Below are 20,448 nucleotides of genomic sequence, written 5' to 3' on the forward strand. Positions count from 1 at the left end.
AGGGTACTTCCACAGCGTAAACCCTATTTTAACAACCAATTTTGTCAGTGTATGTACATTTGTATGTATGTGGGTGGCACTGTTGCCATTCCAGTCCAAATTATGCGTCTGAGTAATTTTGGCTTTACTGTTGTTTCTGTTGCCCCCTCTAGAGGATACTTTTGGGAACATTTAACGAGTTTAATGCCGTAACGACGTGTTCATGTTTTCGCTGTCCAACTTTAATGCCAACATATTGAAATGATACTTAAACTGTAACACACACAGAATGTATCACAGTATCTGTCAGATACTCGTCCAACTTTCGAACCAAAAGCAAACACATTTCTCCATAGGCATTTGGTTTTTTTCAGTTAAGAATTTCTATCGGTGTCGAGTGTTTTCTTTTTTTGTGCGTGGTACGTGCTTGAACTACAAAACTCTAGATTTCATAGATACATTCATGCATATATATAAATTAGGCAGTGGAGGAAGCGCTATAGAGTGAACTGCCCCCTACTCTTTCAAATGCAAGAAAAGTGCGTTCTTCATGTGTTTGAATTATGGTGCGCATGCGTGCCACGCAGAGACCCTTCTTCACCCCGGGGGATACAATGACTGCCACTTGGAATTGTGCCCTCTTCTCAAGTGTGTATCCATGTACCTATCTATAGATACTCGTACTCGTAGGTTGTGTAATGTGCCTAATGGAAATGACCTTTATGGCTGTGTACTCGTATTTGGGTCAGTCATGCAGCAAGGATTACGCATGAGTTTGTTGAGGGGAAATGCCTCTCATCATAGATTTCTATAGTTGAAAATACGTTGCCACCAGGGAAAATGCAATGATTGAGAGATCTAATGGAAGATTAGAGGATTCTAAGCCTAAGAATTTGGCACAATTAAAACGTTATATTTTTAATAAATAAATGGGAGTCTTTGTGTTGATTGAAAAAGATTTCGGTAGGTTGCTTAGGTGATCTTATGCCAAGAATTTTCTTGATTGTTTAAGGGTTATTCTACATTTAGGAATCTAGAAAAGCCTCTTTAAATCCCATCCCTTATCGATGTTCCTTTAAGAGCTTTACTTCCAAAGCACAATCCCCCTTCGATCAATAGCTTCAACACTCAACAAATCCTTAAAGTCCAAGCAAATGTATCCGTTGGCGTGTTCCGTGTCCACTGTCATTTGTTTGCGCTCTCGAGCGCTCTCGAGCATCCTTTCACTTATCCCGACGTGTTATCTTCAGCACAAACACACATCCTCCTCACACAATGCTTGTTCTGGTTCTTGTTCTATTATCTCATACATGGCCCAGAGCAAACACCTACTCCATTTTTTTTCTTTTCTTTTTCCGTGCAATGGTAGCGGAGCGATGGGTAAACAGGAAATGGGATACAGCAGGATACATGTATAACCTCACACCACTCCTTTCCAACCATCTCTAGTATGCAAAAAGTAAACACTCTGAAAATGAGTGTGTAATTTTCCAAGGCAAACAGCAGCAAGCAGTTCCCTTTTCAGAGGAGTGAGGCATAGCCCAAAGGAAACATGTGAAGTGCCACAAGGAACACAGGAACCGGCAGACTGTCGCCGCCTCTGACATGTCTCTGAATCGAAATCAGTATGTTTCCATTCTAATCAGTGAATGCAGCAGCAGAGAAAAAAGTGGGGCAAAGGTGAAGTTTCCTTTAGTCGGAGATGCCTTTTGGAGAGTTGGAATAGAAGCACATGCAAGATATTTAGGAATAAAAATATGGTAGAAGCATGAAGATAAACACAAAATGTAGATTTATAGCGTTATTTCACAGAGTGGATTGGCAATCAAGCTGAGATTAAGGTGATCAAATTAGCTAGCAATCGATTTCTGCAGTACACCCCTTAATACATCCCATTTACACTCGGACACATACATATGTATGTCATTAGTTCTCCATATCAAAAAGAGTATTTTATTTATGATTGTTTGGACAATCAATCGTTTCATTTGTTGTCCTCCATACTCTGCATTTATCAAGCAATTAAGTGCTCGACACGACGTGAAAACTGCAAACGAAAAACCCACGCAAAAATACAACAATTTCAAGAAGAAAAAGTCTAGTGGAAAAAATCCATAATATTTAATGTTACCCGTTTGTAATAAATGCAAACTATGTGGCACGCCATCAACAGCCGCGACCACAGCAAAAAGCAGAAATAGAGCCGCAGCTACAGCTAGTTACAGCCTCAGCAATGGATCACAGAGCTATTATCGATACCCACACAATCGATTTATGTGCAATTTGCATGGCTGCGCGGTGTCACTTTAGATAAACGTCACACACACGTAAAAATAATTGACATGGGTTCGGGGGAGTACAGTACGGTACGGTCTATGCTAATTTACGTACAGTGTGTTACAGAAATATGAAGATGAATTGGATTCTTTTTTAAATTAAGTATTAAAAGAGTTATAATACACACTTTACAACTCAACAACTCTACAGCTCGGCCACTCAAATTACATGATTTGTATGGATTCAACTTAAACTATACATCGCTCTGGCGATGACTTCATAGGCTTGCATTTCCCACTTAATGTGTGTTTATAATTTCGGAACACACTGTACACTGCACTGTAGTGCACCACAACATTGTATATACTTGTATATGCTTGTTCATTGGTTGTCCGCACCTTTGGATGCATCAATGATTCCTTTTTTGGGGGACAAAAACTGCACACAATTAAGTGCAATTTTCCATGAAAATATTTATCCGAGGAAGTCAACTGGAAAATGTTACCTCCCCAAAGAACACCTATTATTTTTAATGCATGAGAGAGTTCTGCTGCTCCAAAGCCTATCCATCCATAATGAGATCCAGTCTGCGCTCCCCTAATTAAGCTGCAAATTATTCATACTCACGAATACGCTGAAACCCCCCAAAGGGCATGCGAAAAATTGTTTTCTAAAAGAACGTTTAACTCACCTGAAAAGAGGGAGAGAAAACAGAAGCAAACTGTTAAATAATTATTATAATTATTCGAATTATAACTAATAATAATATCAAGAGTCTACAATAAATATTTCCCTTATATTTCAGTCGCTTTGGAGGAACATCATAAATATCTCTTCTCACAACACAATCAATCTTTACCTTTTGGCCTTTGTATTCAAATTCCCATTTAAAAGATTCAGATTATTAAGATGCGTTCGTAAATCCATAAAAATACACAAATAAAAGAATTAAAATTCACAGGAAGACCGCAACGAATCTTTCCACAGTTTTCGGAGTTTTGCCTCTTTGGCAACTTTTTTTGTGGCTTTTTTAGGTTCCTCAGATGGCTAAAAGGGGCCCTCTGCCTTCCTTTCTCGGTGTCTGTTGTCTGATGTTTTATTCAATCTGCGATTGATTTGCATATAAAATTGCTTGTTAGCCCTGATGGCTTTTTGCTTACTTTCTGGTTCTGCTTTGGGCTTAAATATCGCCAACTTTCACATGTTATTCTGCCCCACATGTTCCCATGAATTCCAGTCAAATTCAACTTTGACATTTTGCTGTTTGCATGCGGAAAACCCCGAATCGAATTGAACCCACACACAATCATTAAGGTGTGCATAATTGCAATTGTCGGTAGATAATGTCCCATAACGAAATTTAATAAAGGAAGTAAAGTTTAAAAAAGTGATAGTTGTAGTGAGATAGATATCCGTAAAATATAATATGATAAATACAAGCTTTTATTTTACACGCTTGATGTTTATTCTTCATGTACTTCAAATGTACATCACATTGCATGGCCATACAGGGCTCAAATTGATTCGATACGAATACCGCATTCGTTCTCCAATCGAATTTCAATTGATTAATTGTATATTCTGGGTGCCATCAGTCGCACCGCCACCATTCTGTCACAGACAATGCAAACAGTGAAAAAGACAATAACTTTTTATCACCATTCAACAGCTTGCCAGGACTGTTCGCAAATACCAGCAAAAATTCAGGCATGGAAATGGCATGGAAAAATAATAATATTTATGGCGGAAAATCAGACAAATGCATAAATATTTTGAATGTAGCGAAAACAAAAGAAACATAAAATAAAACAAATACAAGTGTCTGTATCGTCATTTGAGGTGAGGGAATACAATGAATCATTGGGTAGGAATGGAATTATGAGTTAAAGAAAGCCAAACAAAAGGAAAGAACGCAATTAATTGAATGCAAATATGGAGGGTCGAAGTGGTAGACATAAAAACCGCAGGTGGAGTCGTTGATTGTGTGGACTGCGGAATGTGTGCTGTGAAGGGTTCTGCCTGATTTGATGTGAACAGAACAATGGAAACACCACACACACCCAGAAGAACCTTATTGATCAGCAACTGATCGACTGAACAGACACCGATCGAGTGAGTGAGTAGTTGGAAAACTATGCAAAATGAGAATGCTGTCACTTTATATGCCCTAATCTAATGCATTTTTTTCCGAATTTTATATTTCTCAAATTTGTTGGGCTCGGGTTGTTGGGTCTGCCAATAATCGGGTTACATTTTAGCACTTTTACGTACTCACAAATTATATTCATACGATTAACTTTTTAATTTTCAAAACTAATTATTGCATCTTAAACTATGATATTTTGTATTTGCCAATTTGTTGGTCTCCCTGAGATGTCGCTGAATGTACTATGTTTGATTGAAATATAATGATAACATTTTATTACTATCTTTTTAATTGAAAAAATTAAAAGTTGAAGTTGCGTCTTGAAAATCATATTATCATTATCACATTCATAAGAGTATAAAAAATTCGCTTTAAACTACTCTTTCCGCATTTCTTGTTAAAAATCCAAACAGGTTTCTTCATTATGAATCAATCGGCAAGAATTTAAAACTGGGTGCGGTGTGTGCACCGCTGCGGTGTGCGGTTTGGGGGCAGGCAGCATGTCAAGTGAAGTTTTCATTTGGTTGCTGTTGCTGCTGCTCGTATCTGGAAACTGCAAAGATACAACTACAAATCGCTGCCATTCATTTCCTAATCAATGTGGCTGCTGCTACTTCAAAGCTTACTGTTTTGTGTGTGTTGCTTGGTTTCGTAAGCCCAAGAAAACAAAAAACAAGTATTTTGCCCCAACACAAAATGCAACAGAGCTGTGGCTTTCAACGCATTTTACATGTCTTATTTTATATCTGCTAAGATTTTAAAGTCTTATTCAGTCTTGGAAACTATGCAACACACATTGTGACGACTTGAAACGTTTTTTTGTTACCACAGCACTGGCCCCACAATCTGAAATCCAGTTGTATTTGTTTTGCCGTTTCTAAATTGTCGCCTTTTGATTTCAAGATTTCCCATTTCAAACTGCTAATAAATCTTGAGACTCTTAATAAGATCGTTTTGCGTACAAATATTGTGTGTGAAATTTTGCATGTGAGAAGTGGAACAAACAGGTGGAACAGCACCGAAATGGGGAAGTACTAATGTAGAATCGTAAATATGTATGTACATACATATGTATGTACATGCTGTGGGTGGTTATTTGGTTTCTTATGAGCTACGTATTTATGTATTCTAGGAAAAATAGTAGGAAGCTTTCTGTTTTGAATTTCTATTACTTCCAAGAAACAATTTAAAGGTATGCAAACTTCTTCATAGTTTCCTAATTTTGGTTTTACTGGGCTTTAAATGTAACTTTAGGAAGCAGGTGAAGGGCAAAGCTAAAACCCCATTCACAAAAGTATAAAAAATATAATGTGATAGGTAGATGTCATCCAAATTTTGGTTTATTAATAGCCACTGAAACTCCCTCGCACGAATATGCTAATTGCACGCGGAATGACTCCAATCAAAATGCAACAAGAGCATAAAAAACCATTCGGAATGTTTTCTACTGAAGTATAGGTGACCCGACATTCAGGTACCCTTTATTCTCTTATTAGTAGATATTTGTTGATGTGTACGTTAATTTACACCTATATACCCCTTCATGATTACTGGGTGTACAAAGTTAATTTGAAGCTCACGTGACTAACACAAGACAGAAGCGAAATTAACAATTTTACAGCTCAATTTCGAGGGAAAGAGTGAAAATAGCGGGGAAAAAGGGCTACAATTTTTATCCATTTTCCACTATTTTTTTGTTGTTTGTTGATTGCAAGCTCAAACAATTATGAATGCCTAACATGGCAACAGACCACGAACCATGGAGGTGGAGCAATGGCAGGGGGATATGTATGGTAGATTGGGGGCGAGGTAATTGCCTCGAAGAATGGGAAGGGCCCCAGGCCCCCACAGCAGACATGGAAATCACTCAATTGTCTGGTTCAATGCAGCAGTGCAGTTCATGGCCCCTCCGTTAGATAACTTTCCCAAAAGAGTCAAAGAGTTGGAGTCAGGAGTGGCAGCGGCACAGTAATGGCGTTAAATTACCAATATAAATCAATGGGTTAAACGTTGAACACCCGCATGTAGAGGGAGGGAGACAGTTTGAGTCTCCAAAATCAAAGTCTCCAAAGGGCCCGGCTACATCCAATGGCAATGGCATGGTGTGAGTGTGTGTGTGTTTGGTTCCATTTCGCCTGTTCGCTTCCTCCTCCCCTGTTAACTGATCTCTGATCTAAAACCAGTTCAACAACAACTTGACTTGGATTCTGGCTGTTAAAGACTTTTTCTTTCTTTCAAAGCTAGTTTTAGTTTCGAGTGGAAATTCTCACTCAAACCCCCTTTTCCCCACCATCATCCTTGGAGAATTCTTCTGTAGACTTTTGTATATAGATGTATGTACATGTATGCTTATGTATGTGTGTGTGTGTGTGTTAGGGCTTCGAATACGTATTTCTTGTTCTTTTTGTCTTTTATTTTTGTCAGAGATCGAATCCGTTGTTGGTATTCTTTATGGTCATGTGAAAACTGGTTTTTTTCCTCCTCTCTCAATGTAGAGGTAGAGATTCTTTATGGCATGGCATGGGGCTCTTCTGTGTATATTTGCTTTTCCAGAAATCGGTTTAAAGGATTTGCTTTCAAAGCTGGAGCATAAATTGCGGTTTTTAAGCCCAGCTTCAAAATGTCTTCATAAATATGGGGGTTCTTGGTTGAACTTGGCATTGGAAAAAGTTTCCATAGAATTAACAAGCGAGTCTGCCTATAATGCTCATTAAGCGTATACTTTCTTTGAATTTAAATATCAGACTTTAGATTTTTGTTTATATTTTCCCCCTCAACCATTGCCCATCTATTTCCATTTACTTCTACTTCCCAACTTCTACTTTCTACACCATATCTACATACATATCACATCTCACACAGTTATTCCCATAAATAGCCATCAGGCCATAAAAGCTCTATTCCATCAGTGAATGGCCATAAAAATAGCATAGCAATCCAATGGAATTCCATCGTCAAGTCTCGACTATAATCAATATATTAGCCGTAGCCATGAATTATGCATTCCAAAATGTCGACCCAAAGATTGCGGCAGGTCTTGGAGCCAACAGAAAAACATATGTACACATAAAAGTGAATGCCAGACCTATAGTTGGAGCCGCGGTCAGAGACAAAGTCTAGTCTACTACTAGTCTGTCATCAATGTCAAGTTTTTCCACCCAAGAGACGGATTTTCGAAGGGGTTCCTAGCTTGTGAGGGGAGAGTGCAGTTGGTATGTGAGAAAGAGGTGACAAAATGGTTCTCTGCTAAGCAGATCTCTACGGTGCAGTCTCTGTAGTGCACTTAAGTTAATCAGTGAGGCATGTAAAAATTGAGAGCTAAAGAGGAGACTCACTTCACACTAATATTTATCAGTCTCCTTTCTATTAGAGAATGATCTTTGGCAAGACATCAGAACACTTTCCAACCATATTATACTGTTATAACCTGATATCTTTTAACAATTTCCATATCTCTTACATTTAAAATATTCAAAATGTTTAACATTCATATACAAAGGAAAAAAGCGCCACTTCATCAAAAGTTTCACTTTCGAAAAGTTCATTAATTTTACGAGTACAAGTTTTCTGGTAGTTTTTCTCCCCACACTTCCCTCCACTCTCCACACTCCACTCCCATTTGCAACGTATTTTCCATGCCCATACTCGTATATTCATTTGGTGGCTCTCTGGTTGATTACCCCAGCGACAGATACAGAGTCAGCGGCAGCGAATCGTCCGAGCAACAGGTTGCAGGAACGTAATGACAGTTGCAACAACAGTTCGGTCTTTCATTCGCTCTTTCTCCATCACCCTCTCTAGTTGCAGTAATTTGTTGGATTTTTTTGTTGATATTTTATATATCTTTGGCCATGGGAAAATTATACACTCGAATGCTAATTAACAGTTTCATTTCGGACTTTTCATTCGATTTTCGTTGCTATTAAAAGGCAATATTTTTGATTGAATGGTAGGCATACGATGGATACAATGCAGATATCAGTTTTGGTATCCGATCCCGTTTTCTTAGAGGGGTTATCAAACTTTTGGCATCTGAAGCCTAAATATCAATTTGTTTAGCTCGAACGCTCTTTCGTGCATAACCTTTACGGGGCTGACGCTGTTTTGTCTTTCCATAAAAAAGAAAAACAGTTTCTTCTTCGTGTTTTTTCAATGCATTTTCACTTAGTGCAAACTTGGCACTTGTCTTTCCCCCACTCCGCTAAATCTTTTACTGCTGATGAGGTGAGAGTTTTGCAAAGCAAATGAGGAGTGTAAACAGATTTGGCTTAACTAATGAGTTGGGAGGGAGATCTTTACTGCAGGATGGATGGTGTATGGAAACAGATGAGTATAGACAAGGGGGACATGTCTTTTTCAGCTTTCTATTGAAAATTAATTTTCATCTTTCCTTTAAGCAAATATGTGGAATATTGTTGTAAGATTCCATATTATTCAAGCAAAACGTTCTGTATAGGATCCTAAGGCGATACGCTTTAATTTGTGTAAAGAGTGATACATACAAGAGTGACAGCATTTAATTCTTTCAATCTTATTTTAATATAAGTTTTTGACACATTTAACAAATGAACTGCACCTAATTTATAATTAATCTCTTCTGGTTAATCTTAAGGGGTTCGGTATGTTGCTCTGCTGCTTTTACCTGTTGCTGAAATGATTCATGACGAAAGTGATTGTTTGGCAGAACGTGTTGATTGCCCGCTCCAGAGCCGCTGACTATATCCATCTCTCAGGAGGAAGGAATGCGGTGCAAAAATTACTGTGTGATTTCTGATGATATTGGTATTCCTTTCGTTTCGTAGAGGTTATGTTGGCTGCTGCTCTTGCTTAGTGCAACATGTTGCACAGACATTTGGAAATCTTGTTCTTGTGGCAAAAAAAATGTCAATGCAAGATTTTTTCTTTCTTTTTTCTTTTTTTGGTGTTGTGTAGAACGGGTTTTAGGCACTGTAGCATATGACACTTGGAATTACATTTTTCTTTTTGTGTATGATTTCTGAGTGGAGTGGATTTGGTTGTTGTTGCTTTTGTTAATTAATTGAAGTCGCGAGACGCGCGCGTGACAAACAGCAACAACGGCAAACTAATGCCAAAGGCACGGATCGGGATAATGCCAGGCACGTTCGAACAACGAAAAAAGTACAGGCGCCCCCGAAATAACCCGAACAAACACCGACACGAGAAAACCGTTGAGAGAGCAAGCGAAATAGCAATAAAAATCACAGCACACACACACACAAATATCACTGAGGGGGGTGTGGGTCGTGTGGGGGTATCAATATATCGAGAGAGCTCGCTCGGTTACAACCAAATACTTTTCATCCGTTAATCGCGTCCATTCGCCACCAACTTTTGTCGACTTTTGAAATGGACGCCGCGGCGCGGCACGCTCAAGAAAAAGCAAAAGCCGACGGCGACGGCGGCTGTGACGACGGCGTACGTGTAGATACGTTCAAAAAAAATATGCTCAAAAATGCTCTCACACACACACACAAATAAACACATACACACGCACCCATGCGCCCCTTTGATTCAGGTGTGTGCGCTGCCTGGGATTCAGGTAGAAACGTAAACTTGTTGCTGGCAACATGAGCAGAAAAATGTTGCCAGGCAACTTTTCTGTTGCATCTGTATGGTATATTTGTGTATTTACGAGTGTGTGTGTGTGGGTATGTGGTTCCACTCAAAGCGACAAAACTACAAAATGGGCAGCACTGGCAAGGCTCCGGATGCCTTTGTGTGAAGGAGTTATTTGCAATACCCTTAAAGAGGGGTGTAATGATTTTGAGATTTTTTAGAGGCAGTGAAGAATACATTGGACGACACAATAAAGTTAATTTTATATGTTAATGAATGGATTTGATATTATTATTACAGATCCCTGACAGGATCCCATCACCATAACTTAAATTTAACTCCGATAGCAACGATCGTTGGGAGACCCCTAAAACGGTTCACAGCATCCCAAAAATGCAACAGGAATTTTGGATAAACCGTAACACAACAAACTCTACATTTTACTTCTTAGTTTGTTCAAATTCAGATGCATCTGAAAGGGTATCAAAGACTCAAGACCACTGAAGCCAGCCAGTATTCCTTTTCTTGCCTGTTCCTGGGTGCTGTCTTGTGCTGCTGGTGCGCTCTCTGTTCAAGTTTGCAATCAAAGATAAAAGAAAAACTTGCCAGCTTTTTGCTGGAGCTGCAGGCCCGTTGTCCCCGCAGTCAGTGTGAAGTTGGTATTTATAGGAATGCGATGGAGGAGCTTTTGTTGTAGTTTTTTGTTGCAGTGGCAGTGCCTGCTGCTGTGAATTTGCAATGAGTGCAGCAAATGCTTAAGGAACTTGCGTGTCATGTTAAGGAGAGAATTGTAGAGTTCAGACAGAGAGAGATAAAGAGAGAGAGAGTGCTAGAGGACCAGATGGCTGGGGTATGAGCCATGAGTCAGTCACCGGTTGCAAGGGCGTTAAGTGCGGTCAAGAGAAATATATGTACATATGTAAGTATGTAAATGCATTTCTATGATTTACAGGTAAGCATTTGGCTAAGCATTATCATAAATATGAATTAATGGTAATGGAATATATGCCACAAGCATTTAAATTGTATAAATTCCAACGTATAAACTGGAATGAGGAAGGTGCTGCGGCAGTAACAAGCTACATATGTAGGCACTTCTGAGGTTCTGTAAGGTAAAAATACTGGCGTTTCTAATCCGGTATGTCTAAACATAGTTCTGCACTCAAATATGGTATCATCCTCTTGAATACTGTCTTCCACTTTACCTAGTTTCTTTACATTTCCTTTTAACTTTTCGTAAGTCAAAACATGCTCGAGAACTATCCATAAATAGTTTAATCATTGAAGTTTTGCCTATTCGACCATAATGCTGACCAAAAGAAAACTCTTCCTCATCTTTATAGACATGACCTAGCCCAAGCACAAAGTGTCTCTCAAAGCAAAGCCAAGAATAGTCAGTTCAAGTGTTTCTGCATGAGTAGACAGAAAGCCAACGGATGGGAAATGAGGGAAAATAAGGAAACCAAAACAATACTGTAACTCAGACTCCGCCTCAGTTTAGGGTGGGTGGTGGTGGGTCAATGGGTTCCATATTAACGTAGGTTATGGACCAGTCATAGTCAGACAGCAGACAGAATTGAAAGTATTTCAATTAAATTGTGCTCCACTTGTGCTCTTCCCCCTCTCTGATTATTTCTCATAGATAACCTCCAACCATAGCCACAGTTGAGTTGTTTGTAGTTAATTTTTCCCAAAACGCAATTAAATTAAATTGTTTTTTTGTTTGTTTCGGGTGGAATAGGTTTGCGGTGTTGATTTTTATCTGGCGGACGCCGTCCGCTGTTAATGACCTGGCTTATGTGAAGCAATTACCCAAAAACTTAATGCGCTACAATTATTTTATCAGTGACTCTCTCTTGCTTTGTCTCTCTCTCTCTCTCTCTTTCTCTCTCTATATATACTTATCTCATCATGTCTCCTTCTCTATTGTTTCTATTTATTTGTTTTTTGTTTAGTTTGCTCATACAATTTCGTGGACACGTGCAACATTTCAAATTGTCGGCTGGTCTTTTAATTTTTGATACCCAGTACTCAAAGAAAAACAAGTACAGGGGCATAATCAATTCTTGTAAGTGCATGAAACAGCCAAAAAAAAGCGGCTTCGAGCCCATAAATAAATAAAAGCTACATATATATGTATGTCAGAAATGAACAGGTGTCTGGCTGTTTATATTCCATCGATCTACTGACCCACGAAACGCTTGAAATACATATGTACATGCATACATGCATATCTATCTCTTTGTTTCATCAACCAATAAAGCGGAAAATTGCAAAAAGATACAAATCAACTGGTATACTCAGATATTTTGAGATGTACAATAATTTCGAACACCAGTTGGTTTCTGCCCATATTGCCCAACAGTTAGTTGTATGAAAACGATACAATGCGGGCATATCCATTTGCCTGTTTGTTCTTCGGAGTTTGGATAGCATTCCACTTTGCCTTAAATGTAACTATTGATAAATGATTGAGATACATTTGTACAGCTCTCAACATTTCAGGATGCCGTCATCTTTAAGTTTACGAATATCGTCTGCGAGAGCTACAATAAATCCTGGTTTGTGTTCCAAAACTGTCGCCTGAAGGCTTTGAGTCGGAAGAAAGTGGTCTGTAATGTGCAGGGGACGGTGCTACATCCTGCCACCAATATAACAATTCAAATCCGCGTACTCAAAAGGGCAAATGGATACAAGCCATGGTTGATCGACGTTCATGTTGATGCCTGTCGGTTTTTACGAAAACGTTCTCCACCCGTGGTTAATTTAGTCTACGGGTTATTTAAGGAGTTTACAAACATAAACCACACGTGCCCCTTTATGGTAAGATACACGAAAAGGATCTAGTTTACAACTTTTAAATATGAGTACATTTTTTTTTAACAGGGTCCACAAATTGTCAAGGGTTTCTATCTGAAGCCTGAGCTGTTGCGTCTGCCCATTCCGACTGGGGATTATATGTTGACGATGCAGTGGTATTTCGATAAGAAGATACAATTTGATACAAATGTGAGTTTTATGTTCGTTGAGGATCTAATTAACAGAAATTAAACCAAAAATGAATTGTGCAGACGATCGGATATGACTATAACTCTAATTTGTAACATTCTTTGTTTAATGGAAGTAATTGAAGCAATTAAAAACTACATACATATGTACGTGTTTATCATTAAATGGCACAGTCATCTATTTCAAATGTTATTTTAAAAATTGTTGCCTGATTTCAACAGATGGCAATCGGATCACTTATGGCCAGAGTGAAAAATACAAATTTCAATACAAATCTGTTGCTTGGCACTTTGAACACGTGGATTTGCCATGGTACTAATACAATGGCAAAGCTCTTTTGAGTGCATCTTTTAATATATTCAAAATAAGTAATGGGTATTAGAGTGTCGATGTGCCTCGACTCTAAACGTTTCAACTGGTTTTTCTTTTTTTTGTCACTTAATTTTTGCTTATACATAATTATTGTTTCTTGAGGGGCTTACGAAAACGCCACCTGGTGGTCGTTGTTGGTTATTACAAATTATAAACATTTATACGGATGTACAGATGAATGTACATACATACATTTGTACATACATATAAATATTTACATATAAATGTACAGGTAAATGTATAAATGTACATATAAATATGGGGAGGAGTCCCTAGGTGGTGTTGCTGGAGTTTATCTTGTTGTAGTTGGGTAATTTCATTTGTACTCCAAGCCCAAGTCTACAGAGGGGCGTAATTGCTGGTCAAAGATATTTAGACATTTACGATCCGGCTGTGGATTTGGTTGGCAGGCAGATTATGCACAGAGATTGTGTCAGATTGCTGGCTTAAGGCGCATAATACGGAATAAATGGGCTTATGACCCCCCGTAAATGTTTAAAGAGATATAAAAAAAGATAATGGTAATCGAAAGGAATGAATTACACCAAGAAATATTTAGCAATCAATTTTCACATTAAATTCATAAAAACTTCTCTTAATTTCATTTAATTATAATATTACTTTTTAACTTATCAAGCTCAATGAATACATCACATTTTAATAAGCCGTAAAAACCGCAACGAAGCCAATTCATTCACACTCCTTGCTCTCCTAGCTACAATCCTGCTTGATTGGAGCTCAGAGCTCGCCTTGCATTTTCAATCAGTTGTCGCAACTGCACAAAAACATTGAATCTCGGCACGTGACTGCCTTGACGAACAAAAAGACCATCTGTGAATTTTTGTTAACAAGTTACTGGCCCAACTTTCTTGGAAGGAGGAGACTGGAGACGGAGAGCCCCAAGAAAATGCCACAACACATGCCAATGTCTGCCAAAGGGGAGGATAAGGGAAGGGCTTTATTAAATTTACGACTAACTGCAGCAAAAAAGAGGGGAATTCCCCAACCAGAAACGACTCAAGCTGCATTACAATTGCTTGTGATATTGGTCTTTTTGTTTTGCTTTTGCATATGGGAAATTCCTTCCCCGGATTTGGCTTAAATTCCTGAACTATTTTGAAGCTAGAGCTTGAATTTATAATGCATAAATGTATGCACATTACATTCCACTTCCATTTCCAGTTTATTTCATTTAATTGAAGTTTATCAGAAATTCTAAATGGAATTTTACACACAGCCGGAAGTTGAGTCATGGCTGGAAGTGGGAGATGTTTATACAGTGCACTGAAGCACTGCAGTGGTTCACTATTCGGTTGAAAATTGTGTTTATGTTGCGTTTAAAAGACCAATGAGTAGTCAAAGAAAGAGACAACGGAATTACATCTGCATGTAGGATCATTGTATTATACTGAACACAAAGTATTTTAAAATATATGAACCATAAATTAGACAACTACAAGGTGTTGGACTATTTCAAATTAAAGAAAATTCAATATTCAAATCTCTTTTGCTTTTTTTCTCTTTTAATGTGTTTAGGTTCATTTTACTACCTGTAAAATCTATAACTTTTGGTGATGAGTCCAACAATTATACCCTCGTAAATACAGCACCATTTATCATCATCTTTTAACCACTGTTCTGTCTCTGCCGCAAAAGCACAATCAACGAAACCAATTTCTCAAACTCAAGTGCTCCTCAGAGTAGTCCGAGTCCGAGAATTGGAATCCAAAACAGAAGCGCATAAATTGAGCCCCAAGCGAAAGAGGGATTAAGTCAGAAAAATAAACCACAAGAAATACATCCACTAATGACGAAGAAGACACCACAGCAAAATAAAATCAAAATAAGTTTAAAATAAAATCTAAAATAAAACAAAAACCAAAACGTCATGGAAGAATTAACAGCAGCGGCTTAAAAAATGCATAAAAGGAACCAAGGAAAAGGGGGGAACAAAGGGCTAAAGGAACCACAGCAAAGAGCAGGCTTTTCAGAAATGGAAAAATAATCAAAAAGAAAGAGTGGAGTGGAGTGTAGCTGCGGAGCAGTCCCAAAAGTAGAGTGAATATCTTTTTATGGGGCAGGTGTGTTTTTTTTTACCCGGTACACGAAGAGTTAAGGGGTATATTAGATAGGTTGCCGAAGTTATTTGAGTAATGTACGGAAGGAAATGTAGAGAATGGCCCTTAACATTTGTACACACAAATGTATGTATATCATGTTCCCGAGTTAAAACATCTATTCTGACTGAGTACCGGGTATAAAAGTAGGGACGCTGCTTTAGTAGCGTCTCTCAACGTTCCTCCTCGTTTGTTTTGGGAATGGCAAATTAGCAGCTACTGTCTGGACCCTGCCTCTACCTTATTTTCTGCACTTTAAAGGCCAGAAATCTCCTTCCATTTCCCCTTTAGGCCCGAGGCAAATTTCGGAACATCATTAATTTTAATTTTTGCGCAGACGCACCCCAGGGTCCGCAACAGCCCAAATGATGTCTGGCCAGGCTTCAGTGCCTCAGTTCTGTCCACTGCAGAGGCGGCTGGCAGATTGGATGATGGCGAATGATGACGGATGGCCTGGCGGAACGAGGCAGCAGCAACACGACCACAAATGTAAATGTAATTAAGGTGGTCATAAGGTGCCATGCTCTGCCACACCGCCGCCGACAATTGAAAATGTTGCAATCATGGGTTGACAAATGCAATCCATGGCGATGATTGATTGCACCATTTGAGTGTTCGAAAATGTTGTTTCTGGGATTGGTATGCCTACCTTTTTGAAGCGCCGTTGCTGTGATGCCGTGGATGCAGTTTCAGCATTCGCCTCCCGCTTGCCCATTGCCTTCAACAGATCATCCACATTCCGTATATAGGGTCGATCCCGATCCCTTTCGCCGCCACCTCCACCACCCATGCAGCTGGTCATGCTCTTGTTGCCGGCACTGTTACTGCGGGAACGGGAGCGCGTCTTTTGCTTGCCCAGCCAGTATACTTGATTGGCCAGATTAATTTCGGCAGCGGCGGCTGCTTTGCGGCCCTGTCGCTCATGTTCATGCTGGAGTTGCACCTGCTGTTGCTGTTGCTGTTGTTGTTGCTGCTGATGCTGCTCCTCCAAATACTCCCCAGCTATGTGCACTTTTGGCGTACTGACCAGCTGCAGGCCAGTGGCACCGAAATGCTGCGGGAACTCGTGCAACTCAAGCGGATAACGCGGATCCATGGGCTGGCCGGGCTGGCGGGGATACATGTAACCATCGCGCAGAAACATTTTGTTGGTTGTGTACACCCGGTCGTCGATTTGGTAGATTCCACTAGAGCCCGGACCCTCGCCCCCGCCAATGATTCCATTCCGCACGTAGGCCGTCGGACGGTAGCGCACCAGGGGATTGTATACATTCGATTTGGGTTGTTTCGTCTTGAAACTACGTCGTCGTGGGGTGGGTTTCATATTCGTTTCGTTTTTTCTTCGATGCTTGTTTGCTTATGCTTGTGATTATGACACTTTAATTCACGCTGGTTTGACAAGGGGGGAGGGGAGAGTGAGAACCGTGCTAGCTACTGCAGAACAAACCCTAAAACGTGCGAGACATCGTGTACTTATTCACGTTTAAAACGACTATATACAAGCGACCGTGTGGCCTAATGGATAAGGCGTCGGACTTCGGATCCGAAGATTGCAGGTTCGAGTCCTGTCACGGTCGAATAGAAAGTATCTTTTTTTTCACTTTTTTTCTCATTTTCAGTCAAAAATTTTTCTTCTCAATGGTTTCAAATAGTTTTTGCTCTACCAAAATAGATTTCAACAAAAGAAGATTAAAATAGCTTGTCAATTGTGTTCTCCACGAAAACAAACCCTACAGTATATGTATGCGTATGTAAATGTGCCAGTTCATACAACAAAAACTGTTGCAGTTGATTTTCCGCTTCGAACACACATCTTTTGTTGACGAAACAGAAAAAAAAACAAGCAAAAAAGAATTTTTATGTTTGGCCCTGACAGGATTTGAACCTACAATCTTTGGATTTCAGTCCAAGTGACTAGTGTACGGATCAGGCGCAATTTGACATTCGTTTCTACATTAAAATGTAACTTTTACACCATGGCGCTTTCAGTTGAAATTGAGTACTACTTTACTATTTTGCCTTAAAAGCATGCAACGTTTTTTTAACGGTGAATTGCACTACCATTAGCCTCTAAATATGCCACGAAAATTATATTTCAAAATATGATGTCACATGAGCTAAAATTTCTCACATAAAATATTTTTGTTTTTTTTTTGCCGGCGCACACGTTCAGCTCACGTTCACGTTCGATTTTCCACTGCAATTGTTTGATTTTAATGCAAACACTTTTTCTACTATTTTCTGGAAGGCAGAGCCACAGGCACGCACACAAAATCCAATTAGTCAGAGGGTTTCAGTTGGTTCGTCCGGTATGCTTTTGCCTGTAGCAAGGTAAAACGTTTTTCGAACCCTCAAGTATTGACACCGTTTTCATGTCACTTGTTTTGTTAGAGTCATTCGTCTTCCTGAACACTGAACTGTCATATACTACTGCACTCTTAACCAAAGAATAGAACAATGAAAAATATATGGGGGGAGAGAGAGATTGAAATACTATGCTAATCTGTCAACTCAGAGTTGGTTAAGTAAAGCTTGATTTGCAAATAATTTGTGGCTTAGCCATGCCCCATCGGGTCTTCTGTTGTCTTCTGGTGACCCCAATTCCCCTCGAAATTGTGGAAACATTGCACATTTGTGAGGTACGATTAGGTCGTTGAATGTTCAGAGTATTGGGATACTCAGATAATTCCATTGACGCCCCTTTTTTTGGAGGTTGGTTGTGTATCCAGAATTGAGTTCAATTGGGTTTTTGGTCGATACAAAACTGAGGCTTTCAAGGTTATGCTCAGGCTTTGGGGTTCATGGGAGGTTGTAAAGAGGTTTACAGATCAAGAAGTAGAGATCAATGGGAACTATGATCATTGATTCCATTAATTAATGAGAATTATGGTAATGATTGAATAGAGAAATTATTTCATGAAAGTTCCATTTAATTGAATGAATGCTTATCAAAGAATACGATTGATTCATCAAAGGAACAGTCATTCCATTAGCGTTTTAAGCATCTTAAAAGTGTATGAATATTTCTCCCAACAAAAAAAAACACTCCACTTGAATTTATTTCCCCGCATATTTTTCCATCTTATCTCCCAAAAAGATTTGTCTTTCTTACACTTCCGTCCGCCTACGTAGAGAAATAAATTTGTTTTAGCTTTTTGGGATTTCGAACCGCCACGCCGCCACGAGCTACAAATATGAACTAAACCGAAAATAAAATGTATCGCATTTGCAGAGCCGCCTGTCTATCCGCCGGACTATGGGTTCGTTCTCTCTTCTCTGCATTTTCCAATGGATAACATTTCCAGTCCCCAAAGAAAAATAAAACAAAAGCGAATGCTGATAAAACCGAATGAGCAGAGACAGAGCCTCAAATGAAATTAAAAGCTTGGCAGGGGAACGGAGGAAGGCTTAAGCCAAACAAATACACCCCCTAAATGGGGAATGGGATGGTATGGATGGACGCCAGAGAAAGGGAAATAACCAAAGGGAAAGGTTTTATAATGATTGCAAAGCTTTAAATGTGTGAAAAGATATACTGATATTGACCACAAAAATGTCATATATAAATGAATAGCATTCACAAGTCACACTCTATCGATACCCTATTTAAATTAATTTTAAAATCTCAATATGTACTTACAAAAAACTCATCCTCTATGACTGGATCGGCCAGCATCTCAATGGCCTCCGTCATGGATCTGCATGTGCGATTAGAGTTCTTCTTTTTCTTGAGCTTGCGTCCCAAAGTGGCAGCATCGCTGAATCGATGTAGCAGTTTGTCCCTTTTCCGTACAGCCAACGGACTGGCCGTAGAGCTGGCATGACACAATAGCGATCCATACCCATTGGTGGAGGAGATGGTGCCAGTGTTGGCATAGAAATTCTGCGGCTGATATTGAGCCGGTGCCGTTAGAGTACTGTTCGAGTCGATCTTCTGTATGAGATTGTACTCGGACTGGGGGTACTTGCTGTTGGCCAGACACGTGGTCGACGAGTCCGTGGACTGCAGCGAGGTCTTCGATGACAGCTGAGGCTTCGGTGGCGGCGGTGGTGGGGGCTCCTTCATCAGAGCCACCCGACGTGGGGCGGCTCGAGGAATTGTTGCCGATTGTATAGCGGATGGTATGTCGCCACCACCATAGCTGACAGCCCTGCGATTGCGATCGTTTTCCTTTTCCCTGAAACAGAAAAGAGATACTGAAATTAGTGTTGTTCTTGTTATTTTAAGTAGATTTATCCCTCGTCCCACCTAAAACGCCTTCTTTGCATCGGGGGACTAAAGAAACAATTTGGCGACAGGGGAACAAAGTATCCCCATTGCGGTGGTGTTTCTGGTACTTCATGGTACGTCCCCAACTGGGGTGTCATCTCCCTGGATTGACTGGATCTCAGGAGAGGCATTGAGGCCCTCTGGGGTCCATAACTTCTGCCGCTGCTGCGATACTGACTCCTATAGATATGTCGCCGCTCTAGGGAAGAGGTAGTGGTTGTTGCATCCGATTCTTGGGTACAATCCGAGTGATCTTTATGACCCAAGGTCCCATCACTGCCCACCTCATCATTATGGTCATCATCATCATCCGTAGAGCACTCCGGCACTGTGTAGCAGGTATAATCGAATTGTGACATTTTTCTTTTGAGCTTTTCTCTTCGTTCACTTTAATTTAGTTCTTTTGTCATTGTCTTGTGGTTGTTCCCACGTAATTTGTTCAATTATTTAATTAGTCTTCTACTGGTTGCTGCTAGTTTTTTGTTTCTCTATCTTTTTTAGTTTAATTTTTCTTTTGACTAATGTTAAATGACAATTTTAGTTTGTTTCTCATTTAATTGTTATTTTGGCGTCTTCCACTAAATGAAATTTGGACGTAGGAGAACATTGGGACTGGCATTTGTCATGTTCACCCTCTGGACATGTCGTGTATCTTGTTTCCTCTCAGAGAGGGAGACAGATAAATGTAGCCGAGAGGGAGA

The 20,448-nt window shown here is 39.6% G+C and overlaps 2 protein-coding genes and 1 non-coding gene across 14 annotated transcripts in view; 2 read left to right on the top strand and 1 right to left on the bottom strand.

Annotated features, from left to right (window-relative positions):
* The window catches only part of LOC117586461 (tight junction protein ZO-1), a 98,027-nt gene that overhangs the window by 23,799 nt on the left and 53,780 nt on the right, over positions 1–20,448 (bottom strand). For 6 of the 12 annotated variants that reach the window (XM_034276514.1, XM_034276513.1, XM_034276520.1 and 3 more), the window contains exon 3: positions 19,118–19,655. In XM_034276514.1, the coding sequence (XP_034132405.1) occupies positions 19,118–19,655 (538 nt within the window). Of the gene's footprint in view, positions 1–9,044; positions 9,769–16,126; positions 16,855–19,117; positions 19,656–19,726; positions 20,245–20,448 lie in introns of those variants that run through there. The other 6 variants (XM_034276515.1, XM_034276525.1, XM_034276516.1 and 3 more) reach the window with 6 other exon arrangements.
* On the top strand, positions 12,226–13,089 carry LOC117586464. The gene is made up of 3 exons (XM_034276530.1): positions 12,226–12,432; positions 12,485–12,802; positions 12,866–13,089. Exons 1-3 carry the CDS (start codon positions 12,367–12,369, stop codon positions 13,028–13,030), a joined length of 549 nt encoding a protein of 182 aa, XP_034132421.1. The 5' UTR covers positions 12,226–12,366; the 3' UTR covers positions 13,031–13,089.
* Positions 16,982–17,054, top strand: Trnar-ucg. Its single transcript has one exon. It is a non-coding gene; the product is annotated as a tRNA-Arg (tRNA).

This window comes from Drosophila guanche, unplaced genomic scaffold, assembly GCF_900245975.1.
Source record: "Drosophila guanche unplaced genomic scaffold, DGUA_6, whole genome shotgun sequence".
Classification (NCBI taxonomy): Eukaryota; Metazoa; Arthropoda; class Insecta; order Diptera; family Drosophilidae; genus Drosophila; species Drosophila guanche.

Coding starts and splice junctions, on each gene's coding strand:
- LOC117586464 (XM_034276530.1), top strand. CDS start 12,367: ATGCGGGCATATCCATTTGCCTGTTTGTTCTTCGGAGTTTGGATAGCA. Junction 12,433..12,484: donor CATTCCACTTTGCCTTAAAT/GTAACTATTGAT, acceptor TCAACATTTCAG/GATGCCGTCATCTTTAAGTT. Junction 12,803..12,865: donor ACCACACGTGCCCCTTTATG/GTAAGATACACG, acceptor TTTTTTTAACAG/GGTCCACAAATTGTCAAGGG.